Below are 14,080 nucleotides of genomic sequence, written 5' to 3' on the forward strand. Positions count from 1 at the left end.
CGTCAGCCGTGGATATATCAGAACAGAATAACTCCCAATTTTCGTCTCTTCCTTTTGAAGTTATCGCCGGAGACATGTGCCCGGCAAACGCTTGTAACCATAGACATATGAATTATGTCTATGCTTGTAACCGACTGATATCTCACATCGGCAATGATCCGATATGCTTGGCCCGTACTTCGAACGCCAAAGCTGACCATCTATATACCTCATTGACTTCATATTAGCTATGAGCATTACGACCAAACTGTCACAGACAATGAAAGTTGTGCTTATAGTGTGTAGGAAGAAACAAACCGGGGTAGATGCGATTTGAAGTGGTATGGGCGACACACATGTTCGCTCGGTTCCATACTAATAATGTGTCACGGCCCATCTGTATTTGTAAAGTTAGTGTCGTTTTGAATAATTCGCTTATGATATTATAAGGCAGGTACTATTCGCGTAGAATAGCTAATAAGGTAATAAAGTTTAGGATATTTGTAATAACTCGGTATTCGTATCACGTCCTGCTTAGCTATGAGTAGTTTGTAGTCCTTCTACTAAAATATTTCGTCCTTCTCGGAACGCCGATGGATTAACCTCTAGACGGAGAAGGTTGTACTAAACTATTGGCATGTGAAAAAAACTTGTCTTTAATCTATAATACATGTTGTCTTCAATATAAAATTCTTTCTTAAATATTCCAGACAAATTTTGAATACATTAGATTCTTCCCCGCTCAGTTTTTGATGACTATTCTTAATAGCCGAGCACTCCCAACCTTCCCCACTTACAGAAATCATGTACACGCACGAACATCAGTTGATATACGAAAAAGTGTTGATCTTGCACGATCGGAATTTGGTTCGGAATTTGGTTTTGGATCGGAAGTTGTCTGCTTTAGTTCCTGGGTAAGAAGGTTCAATATAAAGTTCAATAACCAAACCAATTTTAATAGATAGTAAAAAAAACTTTATTTTTTTGGTTTAATTATTATTTTTTAAAGCCCATTGAATATTAAAAAAACGTCGCTATAATTTTTTTACGTGGGAGTTAGCAATCGATCATTCTCGCGATCGCTATTTTGCTATTAGCATCCTTTCAGTTTGACTTTTACATTACGCTTTGAATGTACCTACACGGCGCTAGCTTTTTTATATGGTTTTACGAATGGACGAATAGTTGGCATGCCAAGATGATCATAATATACCATATTTATTTAAAACTAAAAAATATTATTGAAATATGTAATACCATTAATCAAAGACAAAATTAGAATACTGTCAGCCGTTAGTTCCATATTCAGCCGGTGGTAAATTAAGTCTCTTGATCTTTTAGTAATAGGTAATAACTGCTCGATTAGATCACCTTGCAATAATAACATTGCGCTAAAATATGCTCCCTGTTGAAATAAGTCTTTTTCGAATTTCTAATTAAAAACTGTGTTTAAATAAATTATTTTTTATAACATCGAATCTCAGTTCATCTATGTTACATAGCACTGCGCCGCAGGTAAAGAAAAGAAGAAAAAAAACGTCTTCACTCTTTGGGCATGGAAAAAGCTCTCGACTACGAATCCGGAGGTCAGGAGTTCAAATCCTAGCGTGCACTTGTAAATTTTATTAAATTGGTTTGTGTTGCTTCACAATTGATTAATAAAAAATAATTTGTATTATATTTGAGGCACGTTCCATATTGGAAGATACTCTCTTCCATCCTTCAGAGTTGAAACGTTGCTGGAAATGGCTATAGCTGTGTTTGGTGACCAGATCTGAATAGCCAGGTACTTCCCCACCTTCCTCTTGCCCATGAATTCCCTCCCCACCACCTTTAGCCTCACAACATACCCCAATTGGGGATACCATAGTCCCACTGGTTGGGAGCAGTTAAAAGTGTTAAAAACACCTGATTTTAATGCCTATTACCTAAAATATAAGGCATACCAAGAATATACACATTTTTGGCTTGCAGCTTCCTCTTAAGATAAAAATCTATATACTGCCAATCTTTATAGCGTGGGGTAGGTATGTTGACTTGTTCTATCAGTATTACAATGGAAGATGCTCCGAGGAACCAGCGTCGTTGATCCCTTCGGCATCGGTGCAAAGTCGGGAAATACGCCAAACGTGCGCCCTACATGTGTGCAGGGTTAACATTTCTCAATGAGAACGGGTCGCTTTTTCGACTCATTCTCGAGCGGAACGATTAGCCGGCCTCTGTGTTTCTGAAGCTCACCTGCAAATAAACGTCCTGGTTGCGAAGACTTATTTAATTCAACATCGGAAACAAGCACGTTGTTACAGCTTGTGTGACGCTTTGGCGTAATTTTGAAATGGTTGATTGCACCTGGAAACATTAAAAAACCTTGTTGACACGATCCAGACATTTTGCATTAAATTATTATGTGCTGTTGTGATTCGTGTTCTTATTTCATTCAAGATTTAATTTCAATCCCTATAACTTAACTATATAGTCATGAATAAAACTGTATAAAATTCTATTTCATACTTTTATTGTCGGCATAAAATCGAACCCTCAACCCTCGGATTTCGAATCGTAATCGTAATCGTAATGGTAAAGTGATTCAACTTGACCACGTGTGTATAACCATAATACAATTATTTAAATCTTGGGGTTAGCGTGCTCTGAGAAATTCCCAGAAGGGTTAATCGTTTTCAAGGAAATTAACATTCAAATAAAATTTATTTAACTAACAAAATCATCACGCTATTTCCAGCAGGTGTATGCGGAGAGGACGAACCGCCAAACAATATCAACACCACATTTCTCACACGATCATACATGGTTTTACCACACATACGCCTCAATGATCTCATTTATATTTTCTTGCAATGCATCAATCGTCTTACAGAAAAAGTATTACACCACGAGATCAAAAACTTTTATCATTTGAACATTAAACCTGTATTTATCGCGATTGATTTTTGGGTTATTATGCCGTGTTGCGCTTCCTACGTCTTGAGCTGACGTTTCGTGCAGCGTTTAGCGTTACAGTGTCCATCATAGGGGCAGAATTTCACTGTATTAATACTTAACCCACTCGGTCATAAATAAGTACCTATTAATTTTAACCCTTTACAGGACATAATTTTAAATTTCATTGACAAGTGGCAAATGTTATTATAATAACCAGCAACTTATAAGGTATTAAGTCACTAGTTATATGTTTTAAGTCTCCAGTTATTAATTAATCTTAGTTGTTAACCACTCTTTATAAATCTCAGATGTAATTTATTAATTATAACTTATAAGTCGAAGTGCTATGTTATAGGGTAAACAAATAACGTTGTTTGTTTTTTTTTATTTGTTTTTTTTTTTAATAATTTTGATTACATTTTATGCTCATGACTGTCCAACTAGGAAGGATTCCCGTTTTAGGACAGTTGTAAAGAGCCTTTGGGGTGATTTCCCATGAAAACGGCTCTATAGAAATAATCCAATCATTGTTATTAACTATTTTTTCACCTCAAGGGCAAATGAAAAAAAACACAGCATAAAGAACACTAAACTTAACAATGTTAAAATCACGTGTTATTTAAAATAAATAGTAAAATATTAATATGGGTACAAGTTATGAATTAAGTACAACGCTATTTATGTGTAATACACGTTAAAAAATATATTATGTATGCACATGTGTACAGCGCCCTTGATGCGATTTTTCAAAAAACGGCGCTATACAAATCATCCAAATTTTATTATTGTCATTCTGAGCAACGTTTTTATCGCCCTTATTTTTAAATTAATTGTTTCGTGCAGCCCAAACTTGTATTCGTCGTCATTTTTTCAAGCTAATGCACACACGCAAAAAAGTCAGAATCATTACTAATAAAATAACATACTTACATTAAAAGTCACTCACATTATTACGATTGTTCTTAAATTTATCTGCCAGTTTAAACGATCCCTCTCCCTCTCTACCCATAACTTAAGTTTTTTTTTACTAGTTGTTGACCGGGTACATTCCCTCGTTCGGGACAGGGGGGGCTTTCAGTTTGTTGAGTCCTTTCCGCGGTTCAGTCTGCTTTCGTTCTTTGTCGCGTGAACTTGTGTCGATAACGCGCGTCTAATCTGCGGGCAAGTGGACAAGTTTACCTAGTGAAACCGCGGGCTCATGGCCCAGACCGGCTAAACAAAACAAAACAAAAAAAATATCAACCAGTTCAAAAGTGTCTGTGAAAAAGAAATGTGCCTAAATCCTGCGTAGTAAGTTTGGAATCTTTGACAAATATATAATTTCTTTGGTGTCCTTTTTGGGAATTTTGTTTATTTTTTTTTTAAAGTCGAGTTTGGTTTTTGTATGAGACAACGGACGCATGTATCCGCGCCTGTGCGTGCCAGCACGTCTTGTCTCCGATGGGGTAGGAAGTGAGGAGAGAACGCCATAGCTAGCACAAATGCTACGACAAGAGATAAACATCAGGTTATTTTTACATTATTGCACTTTTATATAAAATGAAATCATATTGTTATTTAATTTAGCCTACTTTATAATGGCGTGTTGTGCAGATAACGCGCTACGCCTTTGCTGTATGTACTTATAATTAGACCGTACAATTGAATTATAAATTACATTTCAGTTTCATTTTATTTTTTCTTCACATTTATACTATTCGTTTGTCGTTGTCATATTTTATTAACATAATAATGATGTTATGGAATAATTTTATTTACAATATGGATAGTGTGGTGTTTAAACAAAAAAAAATTATATTTCATTTATTGAAAGTTCTTTACTTTTTGATGTTTTGCAACTTCACTACAGACGTGTCCTTTACACCATTAAGTTAAGTTTACCCCATTAATATGTATAAACCGAAAAATTGAAGATCAGAACATCGCACCGGTTTAGTATTTACTAAGAACTTTTTGAGGTTATGTATTTACATAACCTCAAAATTTATTTGTTCCGATGAACTCAATCTTTTATTTTTTACCACTTGATATCGTTATGCATTTTTTTAATTGTGTTGAGTATCGCACAGATTTCCAACTGCTATCAATTGTCTAAATCCAGTGAGACTATGGCATCCACAAGCGGGGTATGTTGTGAGGGGTGAAGTGATGGTGATGGGAAAGAGGAAGGTGGGGAAGTACCTGGATATTCAGATCTGCCCACCAAACAAGGCTAAAGTCGTTTCAAGCAACGCTTTGATGCGGAATGTTGCTCTTTTATTAGAGCGATACTGAAATTAACTAACACTCTTTTATTTATTCAATATTTTAAATCAATAAATTGAGAACGAATTAATCAAATAAAATTTACAAGCGCCGGAATTTGAACCCGCGAAATCCGGATTCGTAACTAAGGATCGTAACCAATCAACCAAGGAGGCTTTGATTAGATCATATTTTGTTTTGTTTATTTTCATATTCCTCGCTGATGGTTTTTTCCCACTTATAATCGTAGATTTTGATTGTGGTTGATTCTCCATTGCAAATGAATTTATTTGTTCTCCAGTTCATCATCAACCGATTGATGATTATTATAATTATAATTTTTCCTTAAATACGATGATTTGTTTTTTTTTTAATAGTAATAAAATAATAATACTAATAAATAATCCTACTACAATGATTAAAACATATCATTCAACTTGAAACAAGTATGTAGGTATGGGTAAAAACCAATACATGGTCACAGGTTATTTACTTAACCTAAGTTATTTGTTTAATTACATTGTTTGAATAAGAATGTATGTGGTTTTTTTATAATTCCAGCAATAACTCTTACGAATAAAAATTCAAATTAGGAACCATAAATGCTCACCGTGGATTGATTTAATTCACAGGTCCAACTGATCCATATTATATCAATTCCATCTTCTTGGAACTAGTTTATTGGGAAATGTTAAAAACCCAAAATGACTGAGTACAACCCCTCTAAATTTTTTTGTTTTTTTTTTTCTTTCTTAATTACCTTTTTCTTTAGCTAATCCAAGAAATCTTGGTAATGTGTTATTAATTGTTTCCAAAAATCACCTTTTTTCCCATTTTCAATTTATCGAAGGTGGTTATGATTTTAGATTTTCTCGGCCAAAAGTATTATCGTGATAAATCGTTGGGTTATTGTGTCATGTTGCTCTTCCGCCTTCTTTATTGAAATCCACAAAAACCCCATTGGGACTTTGACGGTTAATTCAAAACTAAACGCCGAAAACCACACTATGTTATGCTGAAATTCCGGCCCTAAGAGGATTAAAACTCGCAAAACGGTATCACTTGTACATAGAAATATGCACAATCTACACATATGCCCTGAAGGAGGAAGCGCAACGCGTAATAACCCAAAATATGAATCACAATAATTATTATGGAAGGTTTTTGGAATGACCATTTATTTGAAAATCGTGCTAGACTTTTGTTACACGTATATGGCAAGTATATATTTGTTTATTATATATCGATGGCAGGTTGCATTAATGCTAGCTAACCTCCGATGGAAGAGGGTCACAGAAGAAAGATCCGATGCAGAGATTGGCAGTTATCTTAGACCCGGTATATGGGGTGTACCACATTCCTCGCTCAAATTTAAGCCGGCTTAATCACTAAATTACTTGTGTGCGTTGGTTGAATCCTAATTATTACTGACTAGGGTAAACTAGGCTATGATTGCCCACTCTCACTTTGATTGTCCTTTTCCCACTAACGTATGTAAATATTTCTGTGAATTCTTAACAGATCTCTCTATTCGATCTAAGTTTGTCTATTCAATGTGAATGGACAAATTGCTATATCGATAGAAACAGCCACATTGTTCAAAAGTGAAATGATATTTTGTGAAGGGCGTAAAGGTTTTTTTTAACTTTTGCAGGTGTTTCTTATTTGATAATAAAACAATATAAAGTACTGCCTTCAAATTGTTTTATTAACTTTTTTTTATCGAATCTGTAAAGTGGGCAATAACTGTCAATCACTCTAAACAAGTGGGCAATCACTGTGTATTTAGCTAAATTTATTTAAATTGTAATTTTGTTACAATTCCGGCCCTAAGAGCTACATTTATTTAAATTGTAACAAAATTACAATTTAAATAAATGTAGCTCTTAGGGCCGGAATTGTAACAAAATTACAATTTAAATAAATGTAGCTCTTAGGGCCGGAATTGTAACAAAATTACAATTTAAATAAATGTAGCTAAATACACAGAATCAGTAAAGTGGGCAATAACTGTCAATCACTTTAAACAAGTGGGCAATCACTGTGTATTTAGCTGCAAATATTTATTGTTTTGTAAAATGTTGGATAGTGCCAGACCTACACTAAAAATCTCATTACTCATTACATATTTGACCTCAAATTATCTATTAAACGTAGACTTTCACTGATTGGGTATGCGAATTTCAAAAATGATGGAAAGTTTACAAGCCTTCAAAAAGAGTAATTTCTTTATATTAAAACACTTCGTCTTCTCACGCGGCTTGATTATAGAGAAGTATAAGAAGCACTGTTTGAAGCCAGTAGGTTTTCTCTGTAACCTTATCCAATTTGTCAATAATTTTCGTAGAAAGAGGAATTCGAACTCGTCTTGAGCTTTTGGTTTCCTAGGTTAAACCTAGCCTAACTTAACTTTCGTTTTCGCGCCCTTTTGTGCAAGGCACAAGGCGTTGTCTGATCCTTCTAGCGACTGGCGCCTCTGTTTACGTCACTACCGTACCTTGAGAGTTTGGACTATTGTGGTAAACGTCAAAAACCACAAATGTTGCGTGTTGTTTTGAAACACTTCCTGCCATCGAGTGTTTAGTATGATGTGTGGTCCATTTCTCGAGCAAAGATTATGTTTGTCTAATTCCTAACCTAGCTTACACTAACTTGTATGACCGCACATTGTAAATATGTCATTATTTCTTTGTTTATATGTTTGAAAAGTAAACTACGAATATGTTTTGTTATCTTCTCTGTGCTATTTCCGTTACATGGTTAGTGTTAAATATTTTACGTACTTTCCCCATTTTGTAGTTAATTACATACTAACTCAAGTATTGTACGATAACTTTATTTAGATTATTCTTTCAATGGTGTCTCTACTTTCAATTACTTCCAACAATGTTGTATGCATTAGTATTACGATTATAGTAATTAATTGATATGCTGATCATTAACCAAGAGAGGATTTTATAATGTCAAATTGGTTCAATGTTGCATTTATGACAGCATAATACAGTAATTCGACTTCTTCGTGTATTCTCCTTACACTCCTTTCTTCGATTATTCGCTCTACATGCCCAAACCATCTAAGCGTCCCTGTTTTCATCTTACTCATTACTCTTACTGCGGATGTCCACATTTCTCACACGATCATACATGGTTTTACTACACATACTCCTCGGGGATCTCATTTGTACAGCATTCAATTGTGGATATTTTCTAACTATTATAATAATGAATAATGCTTAGAGATATTGACATTATTTTCTCTCTCAACCATTGGCGTCCACAACTTTTACAACATGGCATTTTACTTCAGCTCCTGTTAAGTCCATAAAATCATTCATTACGGTCTTTTCTGTTCAACAACTACTGCGGTGGCTCCATATAACCTCTAGGAATGGTTCAGAGCCAATTCTTTTCAGCTTTTTTTGAAAAATGGTCTTTGGTATTACAGTAAAGGTCCGACCGGGCACATTCCAAATTACTTCTCAGAATCGCCCAGGCACAAAGGGCCTGGTGGGATGGGTCCTGCAAGGGTCCTGGGACCGCAGGGTCCACAGGTAGTTAGGGCATGTGAACGAGGAATTTTGGCGGGAATCAGCTGTTTTCGAGATGGCGGCGATGGGATTCCGCTCGAGTTTTTCGGGTAAACGTCAAAAAACGCGGGGAATTTTGATTTGGACGTATATTTCTGTTAGGAAGTAACTAATATGGTTGTATTTTATGTAAGGATTTGCTTGTATGACTGTACTTTTTCTGTTTACTTTTGCAGCTGTTCTTCTCTGTTACTTGTTATCTTGTACTTTTAGTTATGCTATATCATAAAATAACTTTAGTTGGATAATTTGTATTGCACCGTTTAAAAATCACTTCAAAGGCGCTTAATAATGACAGTAAATTAAAATAACTCACACTGTATGTTTCTTTGCTTCCATTTCCTTCTAAAAACTACCCTTTATCAATTGTTTTCTAATCCTTATTATGTTAGCGCCATCTTACAATATGTTTTGTAGAATTGAATATGTTGTTGTGTTGGTGTTAAAATATACCTGCAAATATTACAAAAACAATTATTATTGTTGAATGAGCTTAGCAAAAATTTCCATGAAGGTTTTAACAAAATGGAAGAAAAACACTGTTTAACTATTGACCACAGAGCATTTGCTGTCGGTTTCAACTAAATAAGCAGAAGTGAATGTTTCTAGATCGAAAATATGCTGAGATGAGAAAAATGGTTTTTTTTTTTTCAAAATTTCTTCTGTTTCTTTCTTCCCTCGATCTCAAGCTATCGCTGGGGCTCTGATACTTTCGAGTGTATATTTTAAACCCCACAGCCGCCCTTGAAAATTGGTCTCGCCGACATAAAGCGGAGAGGCGCCCATCACATTATAATATTTATTATTATTCTCGCCGCCAAAATCGTTCGAGGCTATAATACATCTCGAGAATGCATTCGCAAATTGTTTGTATTAATTCCACATAGGAAGAGGTTCCCTCAGGGCTTGTCATCTCACATTTGGTTGTCGTGGTAATGAATTATATCTACATATTGTAGAATTATAATTACTTACTATTTTAATTTCTAAAAATCTTTGACATCATTGGAGTGCTTGTACCAGCGATTTTTACCTTGGTTGCTAATCTTTAGTCTGGCAATATCGCTAGTGAAAGACCACCATTTAAAATCAAAGCGTTGCTTGAAATGGCAACATCGGTGTTTAGTCACCAGATCTGAATAGCCAGGTACCCCAGCTATCTCCCCTTCTCATTACGTCCTATATTATAATATATCGTATAAAATAACTATAATATTATTTCATTCCAATTCTCCACACACTTTCTTCATTTTGTAACAATCTCAGGTGAAGTTACGTAATGATATTTTTATGGACATACGTAATAGGCACTAAAACTATGTGATAACGAAAAATATCCTTAACTGTATCTTATTGTACTGTGTATGTCTTAATAAATAAATAAATTATAAACTTAATTATGTTTGGACGAAAGAAACATTGGATTTCAAAAATTTTGCCATTATAATTCGAAAATATTTATGTAAACATTAATAGTGCATGCTTTCAGCTTAAGGCGATGTCATACGTAGTAATGCAAAATCATCTGTTTTTGGTTTGAAAATTTGGTCGCCTAGAAATGTTTCAGGTGCTTTAATTAAATACTGCGAGCAGAATACATCTTGGCCTTTGAAATAATCGAGTATTTTTTAGACAAGTCTTTTTATAAGCCCAGAAAAAAATAGTGTAAAGGCCTATGAAAACTGCTTTAAAGTACAAAATCTCCTACTTACCAACCCATTTTCGGTTATGACTTTATTTTATAATGTGGAAAATTAAATTATTTATAAAATGATCGAAAAAAAATTAAATATTTATGCCTGAACATCCACAAAATTCAATAAAGGGCACTTTTTGGCCATGTTTTTTTCTTGCATAAATCAAAACAGGCGGATAGTGTTAAGCGGGAATTTAAACCTTATCGCCATCTACGCAAGGGTTGTTATTGATAGCGGCTCAATTTAAAATATTACACGACGTAGTGCATCGCCTTAAGGGGGCTGACATATTACGCCATGTATGTATCATGACTTGGCCTGTTTCAGCATATCGCTCGCCATACAATCCCAATGGGAATGTATGGCGAGCGATATGCTGAAGGAGAATATAGCGTGGTCTGTCACAGGATTATCAGCTCGGCATGAATGGCCAAAGCCAACTGCATATCTCGCTATAAAAATCTCCGCGCCGACCATTTAGCTCCATTGTGAATGAGGCTTAAAACATCGTTTAAATTATTATTCAATTACAAGGTCTGTCTTTCTGTAGCCCGTAGCGTGCAAGTTGTTATAATATTATTATAATCCTCTTCAGGTGATGCATTGTGCTTTTTAAATTATACGCAATTTTACTGATTGTTGCAAATAATAGAATTTGCAGATCAAAAGAGCGGCAAAGAAATTGCAAACTTTCAGAGGATGTGCGAAATCAATTGATTGAAAGGGCTGCAAATTGGTGTTCATTATAATTATATATTACTTATTACATGTTTATGTTTGGTTAATAATGGATAATTGTAGGGTATTGAACATTATGAGATTTTCACTTATCAAATAATTTGACAGCTTCTTGTGGCTTCCTTCATTTTCAGTTCAGTTTCAGTTTCAGTTTCAGTGCCGGCAACCCGGGCGTTTATTTAATTTCATGGTTGTTTACATTGCCTTGTTTACATTTTGCCTTGCGGTTATGGTATACTTACACGCCTTTCACAAGTTTTCATTTTTCCCTTTGCCGGCAGTTTCTAATGGCTTTTCCTTATGTATTCTAGTATATCCACAGATATACTAGAATACATAAGATATAATACTCACTTAGCAGACATTACATGGAAACATATCATAGGTACCCAACATGAAGTATCTTATTCCTGTATATTTTTTCATCTCTGTAAATCATGTACTGTTTGTTTCTATTATATAAAATAAAGTGATTAATAGTTTGGTATCTTTCTCTACATATCTCTTCAAAATCATATTTTATTTATAATACTTTCTTTCTTCATATGATTTCTTCATACTCATATGAAGTATTATACTGTCCTGATGAAGCTACGGTTGTAGCGAAACCCGGTCGACATTAAGTATTTACCTATAAGTGATGTTTACAAAGTTATTGTTTAATTTTAAATTATAATACTTTCTCTACGCTCCATTTTTGTAAACACAGTTTATACTAGACCGTATTGAATACATTCTCACCAATCATTAATTTTACAAATACTGTAAACAACAATACCCCACCCCATAAATATTACCTAATTTTTATGCTTCCGATTTTATGTCCGGGTTAAATCTTCCCCATAGGAAAAACTAAACCCTTCCACTCACTTTTCCACAAATGATCATCTAGTCAATCAACACTATGCAAGTGCATTATATAAGCAAAATAAATACAAAACAATACAAGAACAACACGTCAACTCACCAGAGATCAAATGGGAAAATAATTCACCGACTCCAGATATTTTCATATCAGAGGGTTCGGCTCGGTAGAACTTCCAACAGGGCCTATAAATCCTACTGATCCCTCAACATAAATATTTAAAAAATCTTTCGTTATCCTACATGTATTCAAAATGACCGACTTTTGCATCTTTATATATAAATTTTTTGATAGATCTAATACGCCTAAATTTTTAATGAGAGAGCTAGGTATAATGCCAGTAGCCGAAATAACGAATGGTAATATTTTTATAGTCTGAGAATGCCAAATTCTTTTTATTTCATTTCCTAAATCTGTGTATTTTCTTATTTTTTCATTAGCAGATTTTTTAATATTACAGGAATTTGGAATAGCGACATCAATGATATAAGTTATTTTTTTTAATTTTGTCATGTAAAACTATATCGGGTCTATTATGACTAGTCGTTCGGTCTGTTAGTATAGTTTTATCATAATATATTTTATAAAATTCGTTTTACTGCCTTTATAATTTGATTTTTTGTCATTATTTTCTTTCTTGATATTTGATTTAATTGAATGTTATTTCAATACAGTAATTTTATTTATATTCATATTTTGTATCCTAAAAAAAGGAAAATGGGTACCTCTGCTTGGGTACCCAGTCAGGTTAACATCACATAATAATGTTTTATAACAAAACATTGCTAACATATACATTTAAAAAAAAGGTCTTAGTTTGGAGTTTCATTGAATTGTTTTTTTATGTGAATATTTGGTCCGCACAAGAGTCCCAACTACTCCAAGCTTTCCGGAGTCAGAGGGAATATGACTCACTCGAGGAGATGAGATAGGAAGTGCCTAGCTTATCAGATCTGTTCACCAAAAACGGCTAAAGCCAATTTAAGCAACGTTTAAATTCTGAATGGTTGTCTTTTACCAGGGTGATACCGAGATTATTATTAGATATATATGTAAATAGAATTACCGACTAATTAATTAATAACTCTACGCAAAATTTGCCGCTCACAAAAAGAAAACATTGTAAAGTAATAAAACGTAAATCTTATTAAGGAAAAAAAAAAATTAATAATTTAACCCCTGTGACCACAGTCTTATCGGTTATCAGAACAAAATAAGTTTTTTTGTTTATTAATTACGTAGATACATTTATATGGAAAATAACATAAAAGGGAGTACATAAAATTGTACAATAACTAAAAATATTTAAAATGTGTGTACAAGTGCTATTATTGTGCCTTGTCAGTTCGTAATAAGTTCCTAACTAGCAGGTAAAAACCCGTTCCGGCTGCTAGTAGTTTTGTTACAGACTTCACGTTCTGAAATGGTTTTGCATACGGCGCGGTGGCAGAGATGTACCCGAAGGTGGGTTCTTAAGTTTCAACTTAAGGCTATGCCATACGTAGTAATGCAAAATCATGTGTTTTTGGTTTGAAAATTTGGTCGCCTAGAAATGTTTCAGATGCTTTAATTAAATACTGCGAGTAGAATACATCTTGGCCTTTGAAATGATCGAGTATTTTTTAGATAAGTCTTTTTATAAGCCCAGAAAAAAATAATGTAAAGGCCTATGAAAACTATTTTAAAGTTCGAAATCTCCTACTTACGAACCCATTATCGGTTATGATTTTATTGTATAATGTGGAAAATTAAGTTATTTATAAAATGATCGAAAAAAAATTTAAATATTTATGCCTGAACATCCACAAAATAAAATAAAAGGCACTTTTTGGCCACGTTTTTTTCTTGCATAAATCAAAACAGGCGGATGGTGTTAAGCGGGAGTTTAAACCTTATCGCCATCTACGTAAGGGTTGTTATTGATAGCGGCTCAATTTAAAATATTACACGACGTAGTGCATCGCCTTAACAAAAAAATATTTATGCACGTGAAAACTCCAACTCTTCTTTTTAAAATAACAGAGGGCGCA

General features: G+C 34.0%; 1 protein-coding gene across 5 annotated transcripts in view; it reads left to right on the forward strand.

The window, feature by feature from the left end:
* The window catches only part of Myb (proto-oncogene like protein Myb), a 296,992-nt gene that overhangs the window by 227,840 nt on the left and 55,072 nt on the right, over positions 1-14,080 (forward strand). Inside the window, exon 1 of one of the 5 annotated variants that reach the window (XM_089646485.1) lies at positions 4,038-4,426. The exons of the other annotated variants lie outside the window; for them this stretch is intronic. Within the exon in view, the coding sequence (XP_089502611.1) occupies positions 4,401-4,426 (26 nt within the window). The 5' untranslated portion in view covers positions 4,038-4,400. Of the gene's footprint in view, positions 1-4,037; positions 4,427-14,080 lie in introns of those variants that run through there. 5 annotated transcript variants of the gene reach the window in all.

Source organism: Hesperophylax consimilis, chromosome 24 (assembly GCF_061612785.1).
Source record: "Hesperophylax consimilis isolate HC1 chromosome 24, BYU_Hcon_1.0, whole genome shotgun sequence".
Taxonomy (NCBI): domain Eukaryota; kingdom Metazoa; phylum Arthropoda; class Insecta; order Trichoptera; family Limnephilidae; genus Hesperophylax; species Hesperophylax consimilis.